Source organism: Panthera onca, chromosome D1 (genome assembly GCF_046562875.1).
Source record: "Panthera onca isolate mPanOnc1 chromosome D1, mPanOnc1 haplotype 2, whole genome shotgun sequence".
NCBI lineage: Eukaryota > Metazoa > Chordata > Mammalia > Carnivora > Felidae > Panthera > Panthera onca.
Window position 1 is genome coordinate 110,790,339 of NC_138348.1, and position 22,313 is coordinate 110,812,651.

A 22,313-nucleotide genomic window follows, 5' to 3' on the forward strand; every position below is an offset into this window, starting at 1 on the left:
GTTGATATAATTTAAATTAGAAAAAAAAAAAATAGCACTATCCTATGACCTAGCAATTGCACTACTAGGTATTTATCCAAGGGATACAGGTATGCTGTTTTGAAGGAACATATGCACCCCAATGTTTACAGCAGCACTATCAACAATAGCCAAATTATGGAAAGAGCCCAAATGTCCACTGATGGATGAATGGATAAAGAAGAAGTGGTGTATACATATGTATACAGTGGAGTATTACTGGGCAGTCAAAAAGCATGAAATCTTGCTATTTGCAACTACGCGGATGGAACTGGAGGGTATTATGCTAAGCGAAATTAGAGAAAGACAAATATCCTATGACTTCACTCATATGAGGACTTTAAGAGACAAAACAGATGAACATAAGGGAAAGGAAGCAAAAATAATATAAAAACACGGGGACGAAGCATAAGAGACTCTTAAATATGGCGAACAAACAGAGGGTTACTGGAGGGGTTGTGGGAGTGGGGATGGGCTAAATGGGGAAGGGGCATTAAGGAATCTACTCCTGAAATCATTGTTGCACTACATGCTAATTTGGATGTAAATAAAAAAATACAATTGAAAAAAAAAAAGAACCAGTGCTTTCATGAAAGTGAATGATCTTTTTTCTTTGTTTCTGCTCTCTGTGATGAAGCTGAAGTTGAAAATGGTTACTCTGGAAAAGCTACCCTAAGCCTTTCTTCAGGTTGATTTTAGACAGGTAGTTAAAAGTCTTGAGTGAAAAAGAGGTGTAAAACAATATAAAATAGAAGCGGGATGTAATCTGCAAGAGTTTGACACAGTTAATCAAGTACATCCTGGCCTCTTTCACCTCGGGAAAAAAATAGAGTTTAATAGATTTAGAATAAGTTAGAAAAAAATATCTAAGTAGACTGAGACCCATTAATTGAGCAACACTTGTGTGTTTGTGGCAACCTTGATTGTAGCTGTTTGAATGTTGGCTAAGTAGCATCCAAATATTGGCATTTAAAAAATAGGCGTTATTAAATTCAGATTGCTGTAATTAACATATAATCACATAATATTTAGCAACATTCATTCATACCACTTTTAAGACTCTGTTTTATATAATTTAAGATGACATCAATTGCAAGATTCTCTATTTTATGAACGACTAAGTAAAACCGAACGTCTGCCAAATAAAATATCACACAAAGATAATTTTGCATGCTGCATGAATTATTGGCACAGACTCTTACTGCTTAGAAATTACTTTCCTCTGCTCTAAGGATCTGGGTGGTTTCCCCCAACTTTCACCATGGTGCCTACCACGTTTGAGGCAGTTTTTCATGTTTCTCATCAACAGAATATATCACAGCTTCATCTACTCACAGGTGTCTTCCTTTGTTCAATCCTATAAAGCATTTTTCATTGTTTTGAAAGAAAATGTGGAATTGTGGTTATTATCCCAAGATACTGGCTTCACTCACTTCCCATGTTATTTTGAATAAGGAGAACCTTTTATATTTCTATGAAGAAATACCATGTGATCTTTTAATACATTTTAAATAAAACTCCACAGGGGTAGTTGACTATGTTCATAGCTCTAGAAATGTGAGTAGCTATGACCTAGTCCATCCTTGTAGGAAAAGAAAACAATGGCATGACTGCTTCCTGGTCCAAAAGAGCTGTAAGCATCATAGATTGTAAGATGGATCCTACGAGCATCTGGGTAGCTCAGTAGGTTAAACATCTGACTTCGGCTCAGTTCATGATCTCATGGTTTGTGAGTTCGAAACCCATGTGGGGCTCTGCACTGATAGCACGGAGCCTGCTTTAGATTCTCTCCCTGCCTCTCCCCCACTCTCACTCTCGCCCTCTCAAAATAAACTTAAAAAGATGTATCCCTGTTTCAGAGATTTAAAAACCAAAAGTTATGTTTTAGAATCAATGAAAAGAGTACTTAATGAAAGTATATCTTCACATGAGAAAAATATAGCCATCTATATATAATAAGTACTCTGAGAGCTTAGATGTATGAAGGAGAAAACCATAAAAAGTATTCCAAGCCACCAGGGAGTGCTTGAAAGCACAGTGACCCAGAGAAAGTGAACACATTCTAGAACGCTTGCTGCAAATTCAAATCTGTAAAGATATGTCAATATAAAGGGACAGTAATCTATAGAACAGACTGCTTGTACTTTGCTAAAAGTATTAGGGTGACAAATAGTAGGGTCAAGAGAGAGAAAGTGAGGAAGGCAATGTTGGGAATTGCTTGTTATCAATTACTGGGAAATAAATATCTGGAACAAATCCAAGTACAGTCCCCTGAAAAGTATAATCTAAGTCAGGTGTTAGCAGACTTTTTCTTTAAAGGCCAGGTGGTAAATATTTTAGGATTTGTTGGCCACATACATTCTCCATAATATACACTTGTTTTATTTTTGACCGCTTTCAAAAAACATAAAAACCCTTATTGGCTCAGGGCCCCACAGTGAGATGGCTGGCTAGATTTGTCTGTCTGGCCTCAGTCTGCAGACCCCAGTTTATCAGTGGTTGTCAAATTTTAGCATGCACCAGCATCATCTGGAGGGTTTTCAAAAACCGACTGCCACCCCCAGAGTTTTGGATTCAGAAGGTCTGGGATAGAAATGGAAACTGTATTTCTAACACATTCCTGGATACTGCTGATGCTGCAGATCCAGGAACATACTTGGAAAATTATTGGTGTGGTGGTAACAAGGGCTTGGGAGCACAACTTTTAGATTCATGTCCTTACCCTTTCACTCACCACCTGTGAGAACTTGGGCAACTTACTGAACTTTATTAAAATCCCAGCTTCCTCAGCTGTAGACTAGAGAGAGCCTCCTTTTCTGGGTTTCTATGAAGTTTATTTTTTTATTAATTTTTGTAAACAATCCAGTATATTTAACGTACAGTGTTATATTAGTCTCAGGCATACAATATAGTGATTGAACAATTCTATAACATCACTCAGTGATCATAAGTGTGTTCTTAATCCCCTTCACCTATTTCACCCATCCCCCCACCTACCTCTCCTCTGGGGACCATCAGTTTGTTCTCTGTAGTTAAGAGTCTGCTTCTTGGTGTGTCTCTTTATTTCTCTCTCGATTCCCTTTGCTCTGGGGACCATCAGTTTGTTCTCTGTTAAGAGTCTGCTTCTTGGTGTGTCTCTATTTCTCTCTCGATTCCCTTTGCTCAGTCGTTTAGTTTCTTAAACCCCACATACAAGTGAAATCACGTGGTATTTGTCTTCCTCTGACTGACTTATTTCACTTAGCATTATACCGTCTAGCTCCATCCATGTCATTGCAAATGGCAGGATTTCATTCTTTTTTATGGCTAATAATCCATTGTGTATATATACACCACCTCTTCTTTATCCATTCATCAGTTGATGGATACTTAGGCTGCTTCCATAATTTGTCTACCCTAAATGATGCCGTAATAAATGTCAGGTGCACATAACCCTTTGAATTAGTGTCTTTGTATTTTGGGGGTATGGGCTTCTGTGAAGTTTAAATAAGATAATATTTGTAGAGCATTTAGCACACTGCTTCACACAGAGTACTTGCTACATAAATGCTTGTGATTATTAATCCCATCAGGTGGAAAACCATGTTGCGGGAGCCCAACATGGAATGAAAAAAGGCGTTACAACCTTTTACTTTATATTGATTTCTTTGAGGTGAGGAAAAATATAAGTGAGAAAGTTTAAAGGAAGGACCAGAGGTGCTTGGATGACTCAGTCAGTTGAGCATCTGATTCTTGGTTTTGGCTCAGGTCATGATCTTGTGGTTCGTGAGGCTCACACAGGGCTGTGTGCTGACAGGGTGGAGCCTGCTTGAGATTCTGTCTCCCTCTCTGTGCCCTTCCCTCTCCCTCCCTTTCTCTCTCTCTCTCTCTCTTCCCCTCTCTCAAAAATAAACATTAAAAAAAAAAAAGTCCCAACAGGAAGTGGGGATATAGGCATTTCGGGAAAACATACTAGATTCTCTCACGTGTGAAAAGGTATGGCATTTTTCTGAAGATGAATTCATGAAATAAATGGCTAGATTTGTAGTCCACGACTGAATGTTGTGATCACGTGTGTACTGAGCAGGCTGTTGAGGGAAGTGTCACAGCTGAGAGGTTCTTGTGTAGCAGAAACATGGAACTCATTTCTCATGATGACACATGGAGTTAAGCAGCTGCTGCTATTTTGTTGTCCTAACACTCCAACTGCTCAGAGGGTGCTTGAGCCATGTCTCTGCTACCTGGTGCAACCGTTAGAGAGTTGTGAACACTCCTGCTGGTTCTGTTCGGAGTTGATTCCTGGACAGTAATGCCAATAAAGAAGTACACAGCTCAGCTATCAAAGGCACCTGTGGGAGTTGGTGGAAGTTGGTCCATCTCTAGCAAGACACAGATAAAAGGAGTGGGTTCCCCATGTTAAGGAAGTGGCCTCTCCTGTAGTGTGCTTGGTACTTATTCTTTCATGTGAAGCATATTCCTTTGTCTCCTCATTTTCCTTGACTTTCTGTGTTTGGTTCCATGAATTAGGCTGAACTGGTACTTCTAAACTTGAAGGAATGATCTTTCTGTGGTCATCTCCTGCAAACACTGTGTGTGCCTGCTGACTTTGGCTGGCTGGTTGAAATTGCCTGTCATGGTCTGGGAGTACCAAGGCTTTCTGAGTTAGGGCTACCCTGGAGGAATGAGTGGAGCTAGAGTGGGCATTGCCCAGGGAGGTCCTTGGGCTTTCTATGCAGAGGGCCCCTGCGAGAACACGTGAAGCTGAAGTGAGTATAAGCCAAGGGTCTTGGAGTGCCTTGAACTAGGGGTACCCTGGCGGTTTCCTGAGTGCTTCACACAGGGGGTGCCCTAGTAGAACCGTGGGATCAGAGGCACGTGTGTGTGGGAGGGGCTCCTGGGGCACTCCATTCAAGGGCCTCTGGCTGGAGCCAAAACAGACATGGATAAGGAGGTTCTGGGGCACTCCGCACCAGCAGTACTCTGGAAGTTGTCTGGAACCAACATCGTATGCACCTAGAATGTTACGGGGTGCTTTGCATCTTTGTCACCTTGGTGAGATGGCTGGAGCTGTAGTGATCACGGACCAGGGGTGTCCTATTGTATCCCATGTGGGGGTTGCCTAGGTAGAACAGGTAAGGCTGGTGTGGGCTTGGAGCCTAGGAGTCACTGAAGTGGTAGGCTGGTGAGGAGGCCAGGACAGTGTTCTTGTCTTTGTTCTTAAGCTGTGTGAGGGGGTGGGGATGTAAACCATAGTATTTGCCAGCCCCTTCCACCTGGAGAAGGTTTCAGGAGATCCCCTGGCCATTCTCAAGGACCTTTATATTCTAGTTGTTCTTTGAAATCACGGCTTTTTTTTTCTGTGTCCCAGGATATCTGGGGCTGTTGTGGGCTAGGGATCCAGGGCTCACTGAAGCAGAAGGTTGGCTAGGACACCCAGACTCTTTCCTGTCCACACCATCAAGTTGGAGTGGGAATGCAAACATTGGCCTTCATCAGCCCCTCTGACCTAGAGAGAGTCCCAGTAACTCCTCCACCATATGGCAAGAGTCTGGGTTGGATTCTGCTTCCTTTATATTATAGTTTACATTGGGGCACCTGGGTGGCTCAGTCAGTTGAACATCAACGTCAGCTCAGGTCGTGATCTCACAGTTCGTGGGTTCGAGCCCCATGTCAGGCTCTGTGCTGACAGCTCAGAGCCTGGAGCCTGCCTTGTTCTGTGTCTCCCTCTCCCTTTGCCCCTTCCCTACTCTCACTCTCTTTCTGTCTCTCTCTCTCAAAAATGAATAAACATTTTTAAAAATGTAAAAAAAAAAGTTATATTCTAGTTTTAAGCTATAGCTTTTCTTATTTTCCAAAGCAGAGAAGTCTGCTCACAGTTTCTTCAGTACTATCCCTCCCCACTGTGAATGGTAGTGTTGAAGGTGGGCAATTCCTTTATTACTATGTCCGTTTCTCTTACTGTTATCTTATTAAGTGGTTTATCTCTTGTGCAGAAGCTGTTCAGTTATCCCTCAGTTCTTCAGGAGAAATTGCTCTATAAATAGGTGTAGGTTTGGTGCATCCATGGAGGAAGGGAGTTTAGGGTCTTCCTGAGTCACCATCTTGGACCACAACTTCATCAATGCATCTTTTTTAATCATTAAAATGACCCCTAGTGGAACCTTTTAATATTGAATAATATTGAATATTGAACTAAATACAGAATAATTTAGTTCTGGGATTTTTGTTGTTGTTAATTCTTTGATAATTTCTTACGGTTTTTCTGTATGTGTTCTTTTTCTGGATTTATGCTTAGTCGGATATTGGACTTTTTAAATTGATCTTTAAATTTGTTTTCCTTCTTATCTGATCTGCTTGCTCATTTTTCTCTTCTACTTTCTACAAGATTGTTTTCAGTATTACCTTCTCATTCTTCTATAGAGTTTTAAAAGTTCACATACCACATTTTGAATTTCCAAATCTCATTCATGCTATAGAATTGTTTCTTTTTTACTGTGTCGTGTTCTTAATTATCATCTGAAACCTATGACAATATTAATCAACCTTTTATTGATTTTTGGTTTTGGTGGTGGTTCTCTGTATTGTTTCTGCCTCTCCAGACATTAAATAAATGTTGTTTCCTTGTTTGTTTTGGTATTTCTCTTTCATATTAAAGGAATTCAAGAAATGACTAATATTCCTCAAAGTCTCCTTCTATTTAACTGTGAGCCATTAAAATCTGATTGATTTATCATAAATGTAGTGAGACTGTGGAATTGTGGGTTTCCCCTGACCATGTCATTAAGCTCCCCAAATATAAATATATTTAGTGGCTTTCCCTTGGGCTAATTTGTCCAAGTACTAATGTTGCAAACATGCCCCTTGCATTACACCTAGCTTCCAGCATTTTGAAAGCTGAATGGAGGAATTGGGCTAGAAATAACACTGTTCAGTATGTAGACTTTTACTTAATCCCCCTATATTTACCTGCCTAAATTTAGAACAATTTTGGTTCAAAATCTCAAGGAATGCAAACCTCTGATATCCTCCTCAGGTTACTTGTCCCCTCACCTCTATTCTTTCTTAGTAGTGGAGTTTCAGGTAAGCGCATCACTTACCCAGGTAGAAAACTAGATTTCCCCAAATTCCTTACAACTGTTTATGTGTGATTATTAAGTTATTACAGTTAGATGTATTTGCCCATTTTGAATGGAAGAAGTGGACTCCACTTTCCTTTGGCAACTATTAACACTGTCAAGATTAGAATCTTATAGATTATATCTCCAGTTCCTAGTTCCCTGAGTCTCATAAAGTGGGCTTTTCTCACCTATTGGTGACTTTCTCACATAATTTCCTAATCACTGGGTTGTGTCCACTTTTCAGTTTCCTGATGTTCAAAGGCACCTATGGTGGTGGCCATGGCTCTCATGGTGACCTCAGGGATAGGGGCTGGCCTAACTAGCCAGTTCTACATTTTAGGGGCATCATTTTGAAATACCCAGTTTAGAATCCGCTTTTCCCCCCTTTTACTGATTCCGTAAACACATCATTCATGGTATGAAATCTCTTCCTGCTTAAAATACTTGGGGTGGTTTCTACTTCCTGTACTTATTCTGGAAATCTTCTCCATTATATGTTGTACTTGGGAGATTAATCCTCTCGTTAGTTCCTGTCTCTCATTCTGTGTTTGTGTATGTGAGTGAATTGGCCAGTGTATGGTTGCTTCTTATCTGTACCTTTTCATCAGAACCCTAGACTTCAGCTTTGTCCTCTGTACAAAGCCAAATACCGCTCACATATATACTTTCCATCTTGTTCTCATCCATTCCTTGTATGTTGGGAGAACACTGTACTTGTTTTACACCTTTAATTTTTTCTGAAACAATAGTAAAATGATAGTAATGATGAAGTCAGGCGTTCAATCTGCTGTGTTACATTAGAAGTGTCTGTTGTTGCTAATTATCCATCTGAATATCTTTTTTTATTTTAAATTTTTTTAACGTTTTATTTATTTTTGAGACAGGGAGAGACAGAGCATGAACAGGGGAGGGTCAGAGAGAGGGAGACACAGAATCTGAAACAGGCTCCAGGCTCTGAGCTGTCAGCACAGAGCCTGACGCAGGGCTCAAACCCATGGACCGAGAGATCATGACCTGAGCCGAAGTCAGCCGCTTAACCGACTGAGCCACTCAGGCACCCCTATCTGAATATCTTTTTGATAAGGAATGTATCTGGACCCTATTATGATGGCATTAGACACTATGCCTTTGAGTGCTGGAGAAGGATGACAGTTCTGAAAAATGAAAATAAAAAATGATGAAGATTCTTTATGTTTTTTTAAAGAGTTCTGTAGGTCCTGAATTTTTCCTATTCATCTTTCCAACTCAGTGGAAGAAATGGAAGTCTCTGTATTTTTGCTTTGTGCTTCATTGCTCTTTGCTCTGAGATCTGATGTGGTTTGAAGACAGGCCTAATGCAACTATAGTTATTGAGTCAGCTAGAGAGCCTAAAATCCCTTGAAACTCAGTAATTCATGCTCTGGAAATAACACTCTTGTCCAAATAAGGACAGTAAGAATCCAGGTCACTATGAAATACAGCAAGAAGGATCTCACCAAATATGTATGCATTTTAAGGTCACAAACACTCGAAGTTGCAGATCTTGTGGCAATTCTGTAGAATTATCAATTTGTGGGTTTTTAATTCAAGTTAATCCTCAGAAAGGGATAGTCTTCCTGTATGTCCTCTGAAAAATACAGGGCAGAGAGCCCTATGCTGATGCTGTGACTCATTTTTTTCTGCAAGCATCCTGAGTTAAATGTTGACAGCCAAGTGTGCTTACTGTGGATTCCATAGTCTGCATGCCTGGTGTTTTGCGAGAGGGTACATCCTAGCATGCATTTCCTATTTGAATAGCAAAACAAATGTCTGTTAAATTGATGAATTTCAGGATGCCAAATAGCTAAAGATGATTTCACCCCTACAGGAAGGGAAGGAAAAATAAGATAAAAACAGAGGGAGGCAAAGCATCAGAGACTCTTAATTATAGAGAACTGAGGGTTGCTGAAGAAGAGGTGGGTGGGGGGATGGGCTAAATGGGTGATGGGCATTAAGGAGGGCACCTGTGATAAGCACTCTGTGTTCTGTGTAAGAGATTAATCACTGGGTTCTACTCCTAAAGCCAAAAGATGATTCTCCCCCACTGGATTCTGTGACCATTTTCAATTATGACCTTTTTAACGGGCTAAAAACTCCTTCTAACAGACTAAATACCAAAAGATTTAAAACACTCAAAAGTTTTCCATGTCTAATAATGGAACTTTAAAAAGATATGACAAATGAGGGATTAGAAAAGATAACTGTAGTCAGCTTGTGTCAAATAATTGATCAGAGAAATGAAAAAATATGAGGCAAAATTATTTCTTAAAAACAAGTCCATCATCACACTTGCCTTTCTGTATAAAAGGGACAGAGTAGAAAAAAGAAAATATGCACATTTATTTTGAAAAATGGATAATTCTCTGTTGATTTCATTATTTAAAAATTAGGACCACAATTAATTTTAAGGAATTCTATGTTCTCTATATTTTATATTCTTGAACCAATCACATGTAGAATTAGCTTAAATTGTAAGGAGATATATACAGAGTTTTCATGACTTCAGTCCCACAGAAGGCAAGGCAGCCTGAGAAAAATATTTAAAAGCTAAATAACAAAAGCAAACTCCTTCCTTTTTTTTCAAAAGTTTAACGTATCTCTTTTTAGATAATATTTTATAGCAAACATTCCTTGCAACTTCCCCTAAAATGATGCTTCTAAAAATACTAATTTTTGTGGGGAGAAAGTATGTTAAGGCAGTAATAGAGATGAGACAGGAGAAGAGGCTGATGAAGTATATAAATCTGATCTCTTAAATTTAGTCCCCCCCCCCCCCCATATAGGGGACATTGAAGCAAATTAGCTAATAGCCTTGGTTAAATCACTTACATTCTCTGGTTCTCAATTTCCTTGTGGAAAAAGAAATATTTCGATCTAATTTATTTCCAAGCTTATTTATGGTTCTAACATTTAGTACAGGTTGTGAATTCACATATCATTCAATTTTGCTAGATGAGACTTTTATTGGCACGTTTAAGAGGGTAATATTAATGCTACTATCTATAATTAGAAAAGTAGAAATATAATTCTTGAGGCACAACTCAAGTTTTAAGTCATTTGTCTTCACTGATTATTATTACTTTTTTTTTTGGTAAAATACAGTGTTTACTGTCTCGGTGCTTCTATAAAGGATTAACACGATCAATAAATTCACTTAAGACTAACAGAACAGTGTAAAATAACAGGCCAAATACTTCTTATTTTCTTGAAACATCCCATGACTAGTGCAGATGAGCATTTTGATATTTTAAAAACAGAAAGTTACAGGTAAACTACTAGGTATAGGAATTTTCTGAAGCTCTTTGGGAATCTTCCCCTACATTAAGTATCTATATAAAGAGTAAGTATTTAAAATATAGTACCTACCTCTTGTATAATAATTATACCAACAAAAGGCATAGAAGAAGATTTTCCAGCTAGTGTTTTGAACTAGTATTAGTAACTACTAACTTTTACATGCACAGAAAAATATACACAAGTAACCATCTTTCTTCTTTTATTCCACACCTATCTTAGTACACTAGCAATGTGCATCCACGAAGATTGCCAGGGTTATTACATGCATTAGAGACAAAGTCCCATGAACAAAAGACAGTTTGCTGTTTAACATGGAGAACTGTATTTGACACATCGTTGTCATATACACTTGGGTTCAGATCCAGAGTTAGAGAAACTGATGTGGGTAGAAGTATGGAGACACCAAGTAAATATTTTAAGAAGAACATACCTCTTCTTCACCAGCCTGAGTATGAAGAAAACTCCAGGGTACCAAGAGATGGGAAAGGAACAAGATCCCCTTTCTGATTCTGGTTTGTTCCCTTTTGCTCTCTGCACCACTCTTTTGCAGAGAAAATCCACTCATCAAGGTAAATCCTATTCAGAGATTATCATTCCGTATCATTCATTACTGACCAGCGGAGATGGTTTAGCCAAGGAGAAGAATGCAGGCAGCCCAGTGTAAGGTTCTAGAGTATGAATTGAATTCTTAATCCACACTTATCTAGCCATGCATTCTTGTTGACTTATTTACTCAAAGGCTCACTTTCCTCTTACCTGAAAAATGGACTCATTTTAGAGACCATCTTGGTCACCACCACCCTCATTGTAGAGATTAAGAAACCAAACCCAGTGTCATTATCTTGTTTGCAAAAAATTACACAGCAAATTAATCCCTGAACCAAGAGGAGACTCCTAGTGCAGAACTCAGGAGAACTGGGTCTATAACTATAACAAGCTCAAGCCTGCACAACGTGGTTTGTGGAACCTGATGGCTTGGTACTGGTCTTCTATTGATGTTAAGGATTACAACCTCATGAGTGTGCAGCTTTTTAAGAGATATATAGGGGGTAAGTATGTCTGCAGGCAGATTGTGGAGTGAGGAGACAGTACTCATCTTTATAAAAATTCCATGTTTCTTAGAACTGTTCCTTAATCTCCTCCTCAAGCATAGGACTCCACTTCTTCTTAAATACAAAATTGTAATTCATTCCTTGTTATGGACTGAATTAATTTGTTTAAACTCAACACGCTGTGTGATGGTATTAGGAGGTGGGACCTTTGGGATGGAGTTGGGATTAGGTCAGGTGAGGGTTGAGACTCTTGTAAGGGCGTCAACCCTTGTAAGAGTCCTATGGGAGCTTGCTTCCCCTCTATTTCTGCTATGTGAGGATAAAGGGAGAGAGCAGCTATCCAAAAGCCATAAGGAAGCTCTCACCAGAACCCAGCAATGTGATCTTGGACTTCAGGCATCCACAACTATGAGAAATACATTCATGTTGTCTATAAGCTGCCCCGACAATGGAACTTTGTTATAGCAGCACAAAATGACAGGGCTATAGTTCTGGGCTGATTTAGTCCTGAGATTTTTTTCCCCTTGTTACAGGCAGAATAAGCAGTTCCCTCACTAAAACAAACAAACAAAAAAAACGCCTGTGTCCTAATGTCTGGAAACAGTATGTTAGGACACCTGGCAAAGATGAATTCAGGTGGCTGGATTATCCAGTGGGCCCAATGTAATCACAAGGGTCCTCAAAAGTGGAAGAGGGAGCAAGAGATGTGATGAATAGAAACAGCATAATAAAGATGCAATATTCCTGAGTTGATAATGGAGGAGGGAAGCAATGAACCAAGGAATACAAGTGGCCTCTCGAAGCTGAGAAGAAAACAGATAATCAACTAGAACCTCCAGAAAAGAATGCAGTCATAATGACAATGTTAGCCCAGTGACACCCATGTTAGAATTCTGTTCTACAAAACGGGAAGATAATAAACTTTGTGTCATTTAAGCCAGAAAGTGTGTAGTAACCTAGTTAACATGTATATAATTATGTATCTCTGTTAAATATGGGCATTTACAAAGGAAATAAGTGGGTTTTTTAAAATCTCATTATATGACTTAGTCATTAGGAAGAGGCCTTTGCTAATAGAAACTTGTAGGAATAAGCTGATTGCTAGCTCAGTTCTGAGTCATGGCTTAAAATGGCTTTGGCCAAATTACCAAATACATTGTTTCTTTGGGATTGCCAGATAAGGCCTATAATCCAACTATCACACATCATTCAATATGGCTAAACTTACAAAATATGAGGATCAAGTCCAGAAATAAGATGATCTATTCCTTCATGGAAACAACAGCATAGAGTCCTGGTCCAAGACAGAGATGTGGGAAGACCATGAACTCACCTTATCCACAAACACACCAAATCTACACCTACTTACAGAGCAGTTCCTCCTGCAGGACTGAGGGCTGACTGAATGGCTTCTGCACACCAAAAGGTCGGCCACAGAGAGAACGGCAAGAGAAACAGCACGGTAAGGATGGGAACCCCACCCCAACACTTTAAACCGCAGCGGAGATGGATACCCCTGGGGGACCCTGAGCAGACGTGTCTGTCCTGGGCCACAGACCAAAAAAGTCTGAATTTAAAAGGGCAACTAGAATATAAATGAACCAGTCCTAGAAGCTTGGCAAATGGCGGGGTCATGGGGTGGGGCAATTGCTGGGACTCTGGTTTAGAAGGGCTGAAGAGCATCACTATCCTTGAGAGCGGCCCTTGTCAGTGCTCACTACAGCTCAGGGTCGATACCACTTAGGTTCCAAAGGACATACCAGGGCACCTCCAACACAGGGTACCACAAGACACCCCACCCTCACTTAGGCTCCAGCCAACTTAACAGGGTGTCTTCTATGTGCTCACCCCAGAGAGCACCCTGCCGATATCACTGTGTCTACCTCAGATCCAGCTGCCTTGTTAGCACACCCCCTGTATGGAGAGTCCACAGACATTCTGGCATGCAGCCACTTCAGCCCCCCTACCTGCGTGTTGTTTGTGAAGAGATTCCCAGGATCCCCAAGCTTGCAGCCACTTCAGCCCTGCCCCCACTGGGGTGTCCTTTGTGCAGGGTCCCCCAACTTGGCAGCCACTTCAGCCCACCTACCTGGGTATAACTGTGCAGAGATCCCGAGGATACCCGGCTTGCAACAACTTCAGCCCCCTTACCTGGGTGTCCTTGGTGCAGAGATGCTCTAGGTTACAGCCACTTCAGCACCCCTATCTAGGTTTTCTTGGTCCACGGATACCCGGGATTCCCCTCCTTGCAGCCACTTGAGCCCCCCTACCTGGGTGTCCTTGGTGCCAAGATCCCCAGGATACCCTGGCTTGCAGCCACTTCAGCCCCCGCTACCTGGGTGTCCTTGATGCAGAGATGCTCTAGGTTACAGCCACTTCAGTACCCGTATCTAGGTTTCCTTGGTGCAGAGATACCAGGGATTCCCCACCTTGCAGCCACTTGAGCCCCCCGCTACGTGGGTGTCCTTGGTGCCAAGATCCCCAGGATGCCCCAACTTGCAGGCACTTCAGCCCCCTTACCTGGGCGTCAGAGATCCCCTTTCAGACCTTTCAGTCCGCCTATCTGGGTGTCCTTTTTGCAGAGATACCCAAGATCCCCCCGCTTACATCCACTTCAGTCCCCTGACCTAGGTATCCTTGGTGCATAGATACCCAGGATCTCCCAGCTTGCAGCCACTTCCGCCCCTTGCCTTGGTGCAGAGATCCCCTAGCTTACAGCCACTTCAGCCTCCCTACCTGGGTGTCCTTGGTGTAGAAATCTGGAGGATCCCCCAGCTTGCAGACAGTTCAGCATCCTTACCTGGCCATCCTTGGTGCAGAGATCCCCAGGATCCCTCAGGTTGCATCCACTTCCACTGCAGTTGTCCTGCCAGGGCACCCTCCGCACAGACAGCCTGGACTGCACCCAGTGTAGTTCCGGACAGCCCACCAGGGAAGCTTCAGCAAGGAGTGTTGCAGGATCCCCAGTCCATCACATCCAAATCTCCAAGCTGGCACAGTCACCAGGAACACGCAGTCTACAAAGAGCATAACAATACACAAGACCATTCCTTTATGTTTGGGAGAAGTAATTTTTCTTCTAATTCATAAATACAAACACAGAAAATCAAGCAAAATAAGGAAAGGGGGAAAATATTCCAAATGAAAGAACAAGACAAAACCTAAGAAAAAGAATTAATATTGGAGATAAGTAATCTAGCTGATAAGAGTTGAAAGTGATGTCATAAAGTTGTTCACCAGACTGGAAAGAATGGATGAACTCAGTGAGAACTTCAAGAGGTATAAAATAGAAAAAAGAACTAAAGTGGAAAAATACAGTAACCGAAATGAAAAATACAGGGGTCAACTCTATATTAGAAAAGGCAAAAGAATGGATCAGTGATCTGGAAGACAGGCTAATGGAAAGCACCTAAACACCTAGTAAGAAAGAGGAATAAGGAGAAGTGAGAATAGGTTAAAGGCTCTCTAAGACAGCAAGCAAACAAACAAACATTCACATTATGAAGGTCCCAACATGAAAAGAGAGAGAGAGAGAAAGACTGAAAACCTCCCCAACCTGGAAAAGGTTAGTACAGACTACCAGGTCCAGGAAGCACAAAGAGTTCCAAACAAGATGAACCCAAGGAGAACCACACCATGAAACATTAAGAGAGAATTCAAAGGCATCAGGTGAAAGGCAACTACCTACGTACTACAGATGCTGTATAAGGCAATCTCCTCATTATTCTGGAGACTTTGCAGGTCAGAAGAGGGATGTATGATATATTCCAAGTGCTGAATAATAAAAAACAAACACCCCTACACCCAACACAGTAAGATTATCATTTGGAACAGAAGAAGAAATAGTTTCCTAGGCAAACAGAAATGAAGGACTTCATCACTAAGCCTGCGTTAGTAACAACGTTAAAAGAAAAGGCCATATTTAGAAGAAAGTTATGAAAGGGTAATATTTCATGAGTACAAGTAAACACAGTAAAGGTAGTAGAGCAATCATTTGTAAAGCTAGTATGAAGTTTAAAAATAAAAGTAGTAAAATCAATTGTATCAAAAATTAAAGGGACTCACAAAATAAGGTTAAAATAGAACAACATACATATGAAATGTGGAGGCTGGTAGTAAAAATGGAAGTTCTTTTAGAATGTGTTCAAGTTTAAGTGACCGTCAATATTTAATATAGAACTCTATATACTTGGGATGTTATAAGCTTCATAGTTACCAGGAAACAAAAACCTAAAATAGACAAAATAAAGCCAAGCATAACACTAAAGAATTCACCAATTGCAAGGAAAGAGAGCAACAGAAGGAAAAAGGAACAGAGAACTACAAAACAACCACAAAACAATTAGCAAAATGCCAATAGGTATATACCTATGAATTAGTACTTTAAATGTAAATGGTTGAAATGCTCCAATAAAACACATAGTATGAGAAAATGGATGAAGAAACAAGACCCATCTATATACTACCTACAGCAGACTCACTTCAGACCTAAACTACATACAGACTGAATTTGAAGACAAGGAAAAATACATACCATGCAAGTGGGAGCAAAACAAAACAAAATAACACACACACACACACACACACACACACACACACACACAAAAGAACAGAAAACAAGATACCCAGGATTGCAATACTTATATCAGACAAAATAGGCTTCAAAACAAAGACTATATCAAGAGACAAAGGTACTACATTATGGTAAGAGGATCAGTCCAACAAGAGGATATAACAAATGTAAATATCTATGCCCCCAGGGTGCGCCTGGGTGGCTCAGTTGGTTAAGTATCATCCCCGCCCTCCACTCCCATCAGCTCAGGTCATGATCTCACTGTTCATGGGTTCAAGCCTTGTATCGGGCTCTGTGCTGCCAGCCCAGAGCCTGGAGCCTGCTTGGGACTCTGTGTCTCCCTCTCTCTCTGCCCCTCCCCCCATGCACACACTGTCTCTCTCAAAAATAAATAAACATTAAAAAAATTAAAAATAAATAGATAACTATGCATCCAACATGACAGCACCTAAATATAAACACAAAAACTGACCATAATCCAGAAATGGTAGGGGACTTTAACACCACATTTACATCAATGGATACATCATCTAGGCAGCAAATAAATAAGAAGACAGTGCCATTAAATGACACATTAGACCAGATGGATTTGACAGATATATACGGAACATTCTGTCCACAAAGAGCAGAACGTAAATTATTTTCAAGTTCACATGGGCCATTCTCCAGGATAGACTGCATGTTAATCCACAATCCAAGTCTCAATAAATTTAAGAAGACTGAAATCATATCAAGTTTCTTCTCTGACTGCAAGGATATAAAACTAGAAAATAATTACAAGAAAAAAATAGGAAAAAACCACAAATGCATGGAGATTAAACAACATGCTGTTTAAAAACTGATAGGTCAGTAGGAAATCCAAGGGGAAATTTAAAAATACATGGAGGCAAATGAAAGTGAAAACACAATGGTCCCAAATCTTTGGGACACGTGAAAGCACTTTTTAGAGGGAAGTTAATAGTGATAAAGGCTTACCTCAAGAAATAAGAAATATCTCAATCTAACCTTACACCTAAAGGGATAATATAAAGAAGAACAAATGAACCCCAGATTTAATAGGAGGAAGGAAATGATAAAAGATCACAGTGGAAATAGAGAGTAAAAAGAATAATAGTAAAGATCAATAAAACCAAGAGCTAATTCTTGGAAAAGATAAACAAAATTGATAAGCCTTTAACCAGACTCATCAAGTAAAACAGAGGGTCAAAATAATGAAACTCAGGAATAAAAGAGGAAAAATAACAACCTACACCACAGAAACACAAAGGATTATAAGATACTAAACACAAAAAAATATATGCCAACAAATTGGACAACTTACATCCTAGATACATACAATCTCCAAAAACTCAATCAGAAAAAAATAGAAAATCTGAACAGACTGATTACCAATTCAATTTTCTTACTAATCAAAACAAACAAAAAACACAGCCCAGGACCAGATAGATTCACAGATGAATTCTACCTAACACTTGAAGAAGGGTTAATACCTACTCTTCTCAAACTATTCCAAAAAGTAGAAGACTATGGGGGTACCTGGGTGATTCAGTTGGTTAAGCATCTGACTGTTGATTTTGGCTCAGGTCATGATCTCACAATCATGAGATGGAACCCTGTAATGTGTTCCGTGCTGGGCATGGAGCCTGCTTAAGATTCTCTCTCTCCCTCTCCCTCTGCCCCTTCCCTACTTTCACATGCATGCTTTCTCTCTCTTGCTCACTCCCTCTTTAAAAAGAAAATAGAAGAGGAAGGAAAACTTCCACCTACATTGTATAAGGGCAGCATTACCCTAATACTGAAACCAGACAAGGACACCACAAAAAAAAATTATAGGCCAATATCTCTAATGAATGTAGATGTAAAACTCCTTAACAAAGTATTAGCAAGCCTCATTCAACAATACATTAAAAGGATCATTCACCACCATCAAGTGGGATTTATTCTAGGGATGCAAGGTTGGTTCAATATCCACAAATCAATCAATACACCACAGTAACAAAGTGAATTCCCATTTAAGTAGATACAGAAAAAACATTTAATAAAATTCTACATACTTTCATGATAAAACTCAACAAAGTAGATTTAGAGGGAACATACTTCAACATAATAAAGGTCATATATGAAAAACCCACAGCTAATATCACACTCAATGGTGAAAAACTGACAGCTTTTCCTCTAAGATCAGGAACAACACAAGGATGTCCATTCTTGCCACTTTTACTCAGTGTAGTATTGGAAGTCCTAGTGAAACAATCAGGCAAGAAAAGAAATAAAACTCATCCAGATTGGTAAGGAAGAAGTAAAACTGTCACTATTGTAAATGACATGATACTATATAGAAAACCCTAAAGACCGCACCAAAAAATATTAGAACTGACAAGTGAAATCAATACAGAGGCAAGATATAAAATTAACACAGAAATCAGCTGCATTTCTATACACTAATAACAAAGTAGTAGAAAGAGAAATTAAGAAGACAATTACCTTTACATTTGCACAAAAAGAATAAAATACCTAGGAATAAACTGAACTAAGGAGGTTAAAAACCTATATTCTGAAAATTATTTTAAAAAATGATGAAAGAAATTCAAGAAAGCACAAAAAAATTAAATGCTCATGGAGTGGAAGAATTAATGTTAAAATGTCCACACTACCCAAAGCAATCTAAACATTCAATGTAATCCCTATCAAAATACCAATAGCATGTTTCACAAAACTACAACAAATTATCCTAAAATATGTATGGAACCACAAAAGACCTTGAATAACCCAAAATATGCTGAAAAAGAACAAAGGTAGAGGTATCACAATCACAGATTTTAAGATATACTACAAAGCTATAGTAATCAAAACAGGATGGTACTGGCACAAAAATCAGATCAGATGGAACAGGATAGAGACTCCAGGAACACACCCGTACATAAATGGTTAAATGATCTACAACAAAGAAGGCAAGTGTACACAATGGGATAAAGACAGTTTCTTCAATAAATAGTGCTGGGAAAACTGGACCACTTTCTTACACCATACATAAAAATAAACTCACAGTTGACTGAAGACTTAAAATGTGAGGCCCAAATCCATAAAACTTGTAGAAGAAAATGCAGATAGTAATCTCTGTGACATTAACCTTAGCAACATTTTTCTAGATATGTTTCCTCAGTCAAGGAAGACAAAAATCAAAAACAAAGTATTGGGACTCCACCAAAATAAGATTTTGCACAGTAAAAAAGTCAACCTACTCCCTGGGAGAATGTATTTGCAAATGATATATCTGATAAGGGCTTAAGAGCCAAAATAAAGAACTTATACAAATAAACACAAAAACAAAAAATCTGATTTAAAAACTGGGCAGAGGACCTGACTGGACATTCTTCCAAGAAGATATACAGGTATGGCCAACAGACACATGAAAAGATGCTCAACATCACTCATCATCAGGCAAATGTAAATCAAAACCACAATGAAATATCACCTTACACCTGTCATAATGTCTAGTATCAAAAAGACAAGATAATAGCAAGTGTTTATGAGGGTGTTCAGAAAAAGAGAACCCTCATGCACTATTGGTGGGAATGTAAGTTGGTGTAACCACTGTGGTAAACAGTATGGAAGTCCCTCAAAAATTAAAACTAGAAAAACCATATGAATCCAGTAATTCCACTACTGGGTGTTTATCCAAAGAAAATAAAAATACTAATTCCAGAAGATATATGCACCCCCATGTTTATGGCAGCAATATTCACAATAACTAATGTATGGCATTAATAGGCACTAAAGTGTCCATTAATATGTGAATGGATAAAGAGGATGGGGTATATATACAACTGAATAGTATTCTGCCACCAAAGTAATAATAACAATAATAACAATAAGCTCTTGCCATTTGCAACAACATGGATAGACTTGGAGGGTATGATGCTGACGGGAATAAGAGAAAGACAAATACCACATGATTTCACTTAAACATAGAATCTAAGAAGTAAGACAAGCAAATAAAAAAAGCAAAAATAGCCCATAAATACGGAGAACAAACTAGTAATTGCCAGAGGGGAAGGAGTTAGGGATGGAGGGGATGGGTGAAGGGCAGTGGGAGATAGATACAGGCTTCTGGTTATTGAATGGGGAAGTCATGGGAATAAAAAATAGAGCATAGAGGATATTGTAGGTGGTATTGTAACATGTTGTATGGTGATGGATGGTAGTTACACTTGTGTTGAACATAACAAGGTATAGACTTGTTGAGTCACTAAGCTGTACACCTGAAACTAATCTAGCATTGTGTGTCAACAATACTTTAATTTAAAAAAAAGAATGGGATGAAGCAATAAATGAATTCTGTGTTCCAAGTATTAGGAGATTTATAAACAACATGTTTAATCCCAATGATAATCATCAGGAATAGGTACCCATTTTTAAGATGAGAAAACTGGATCCAAAGCAATTAAGTTGCTAAACTGTATACAGATATTTAGAGCCTGGATTCCAACATAGGCACTCTGATAGTGGAATTTGTACACTCGACCACTACCTCATCTTGTCCACTGTAGATCCCCTAACATGATGAGCAGGAGTTAGTAGGTAACTGGGTTTTAGCAGAAGGGGACTTTGACAGTGAATGAAAAATAGGTATTTTGAAAAGCCCAGAAGTAGATCAACTGCAAAATAAGAAAAGAAAAATGTTTGAAGGTTAAGGAAAACTTCTATCGCAGGAATTAAAGAGTCTTTGCACATTTTTAGTTTGCAATTAGCAAGGAAATGGATTTTGCTCAGGCAAATCATTTGATAATTCAAGCCATCTCAAAATTTGCTTCCACTATCCTAAATATAATCAATTATTTTAGTTCCAAAGATCAGTAACATAATGGTAAAAGACAAGTGTTTATCATGTGTGCATTATTTCAAAACTGGGATGAGTGGGAATAAAGATGAGTATAAGCTTCACATTTATTAGAGAAAAAGGGGAAAAACATCAAATATGGAAAACTTAAAAAACTCATTGACTACCTTTTTTCCCAGAACTAAAACAAGCAATAAACTGCTCTAGGTGAAGAAGGAATGGTTCTTGGCCATTACTGTATGCAACAAGATGACTCACACATTAAGAATCTAAAAAAGTGAAGGTTACCATATAGAACTTGTAGCTCTGATTTTTAAAGTGTTATTCCTTATGTCTATAAAATTGTGAAGTACTCTAATTCCAACTCTTTTTTTTTCTCTTAGTAATAGTGGTTACTCTTTTTTTTTCTCTTAGTAATAGTGGTTACTCTTTTTTTTTCAATATATGAAGTTTATTGTCAAAGTGGTTTCCATATAACACCCAGTGCTCATCCCAAAAGGTGCCCTCCTCAATACCCATCACCCACCTTCCCCTCCCTCCCACCCCCCATCAACCCTCAGTTTGTTCTCAGTTTTTAAGAGTCTCTTATGCTTTGGCTCTCTTCCACTCTAAACTCTTTTTTTTTCCTTCCCCTCCCCCATGGGTTTCTGTTAAGTTTCTCAGGATCCACATAAGAGTGAAACCATATGCTATCTGTCTTTCTCTGTATGGCTTATTTCACTTAGCATAACACTCTCCAGTTCCATCCATGTTGCTACAAAGGGCCATATTTATGGAAAGAGCCTAAATGTCCATCAACTGATGAATGGATAAAAAAATTGTGGTTTATATACATAATTCCAACTCTTATGTATAAGACACTCAATTTATATGACATGAAATGTAAAGTGAGTTAAGTAATTACAGGTACATAATGTTCATAGGAACACACTTTGTCATAGTTAACAACTAGGAAAAAACAATTAGGTGTTGATCAATAGAGGAGCAGATGAATAAGTATTAAAATATAGTGTAGTCATAAAATGGAATGTTGCAGTAGATGAACTAGCGCTTATGTTCCATCATGTATCGATCTCAGATATATGAAATTTTTTTAATAAAAACCAATGTTTGAGAAATTTTCATATACTGTGTTATCATTCATGCAAATAAAAATATATAAAATTCTGTTGTTTATGGATATTTTTGAGAAATTTAATGTATAAAACAGTGAACTTTGAAATATATCAAATTCATGGTGGTGTTTGTCACAATGAAAGGGAGTAAAAATTCCAAAGGAAAAGTTTTATTTTATTAAGTAATATCTGAGGCAATTAAAGTATTAAACAAGTGGTGGGGTCATGAGTATTATTTCTTTTAATTTTTAGTACTTCAAAATATTTGTAAAAGTTCAGTGATTTCAGAAAACTACTATTTTG

At 38.8% G+C, this 22,313-nt stretch overlaps 1 protein-coding gene and 1 long non-coding RNA gene across 10 annotated transcripts in view; one reads left to right on the top strand and one right to left on the bottom strand.

Annotated features, from left to right (window-relative positions):
• Window positions 1-22,313, top strand: part of LOC132660804 (uncharacterized) — a 205,194-nt gene that overhangs the window by 181,158 nt on the left and 1,723 nt on the right. Inside the window, exons 4-5 of the long non-coding RNA XR_014135331.1 lie at window positions 10,875-10,999; window positions 12,871-12,944. This is a non-coding gene — a long non-coding RNA (uncharacterized LOC132660804). The remainder of the gene's footprint in view (window positions 1-10,874; window positions 11,000-12,870; window positions 12,945-22,313) is intronic.
• The window catches only part of LOC132675220 (guanylate cyclase soluble subunit alpha-2-like), a 239,115-nt gene that overhangs the window by 30,845 nt on the left and 185,957 nt on the right, over window positions 1-22,313 (bottom strand). For all 9 annotated transcript variants that reach the window (XR_014135330.1, XR_014135327.1, XR_013549994.2 and 6 more), the window contains one exon: window positions 14,283-14,499. Coding sequence is in view for 2 of the 9 variants with exons in the window: in XM_081790403.1 (XP_081646529.1) it covers window positions 14,454-14,499 (46 nt within the window). In the remaining 7 variants the exon portion in view is untranslated. The remainder of the gene's footprint in view (window positions 1-14,282; window positions 14,500-22,313) is intronic.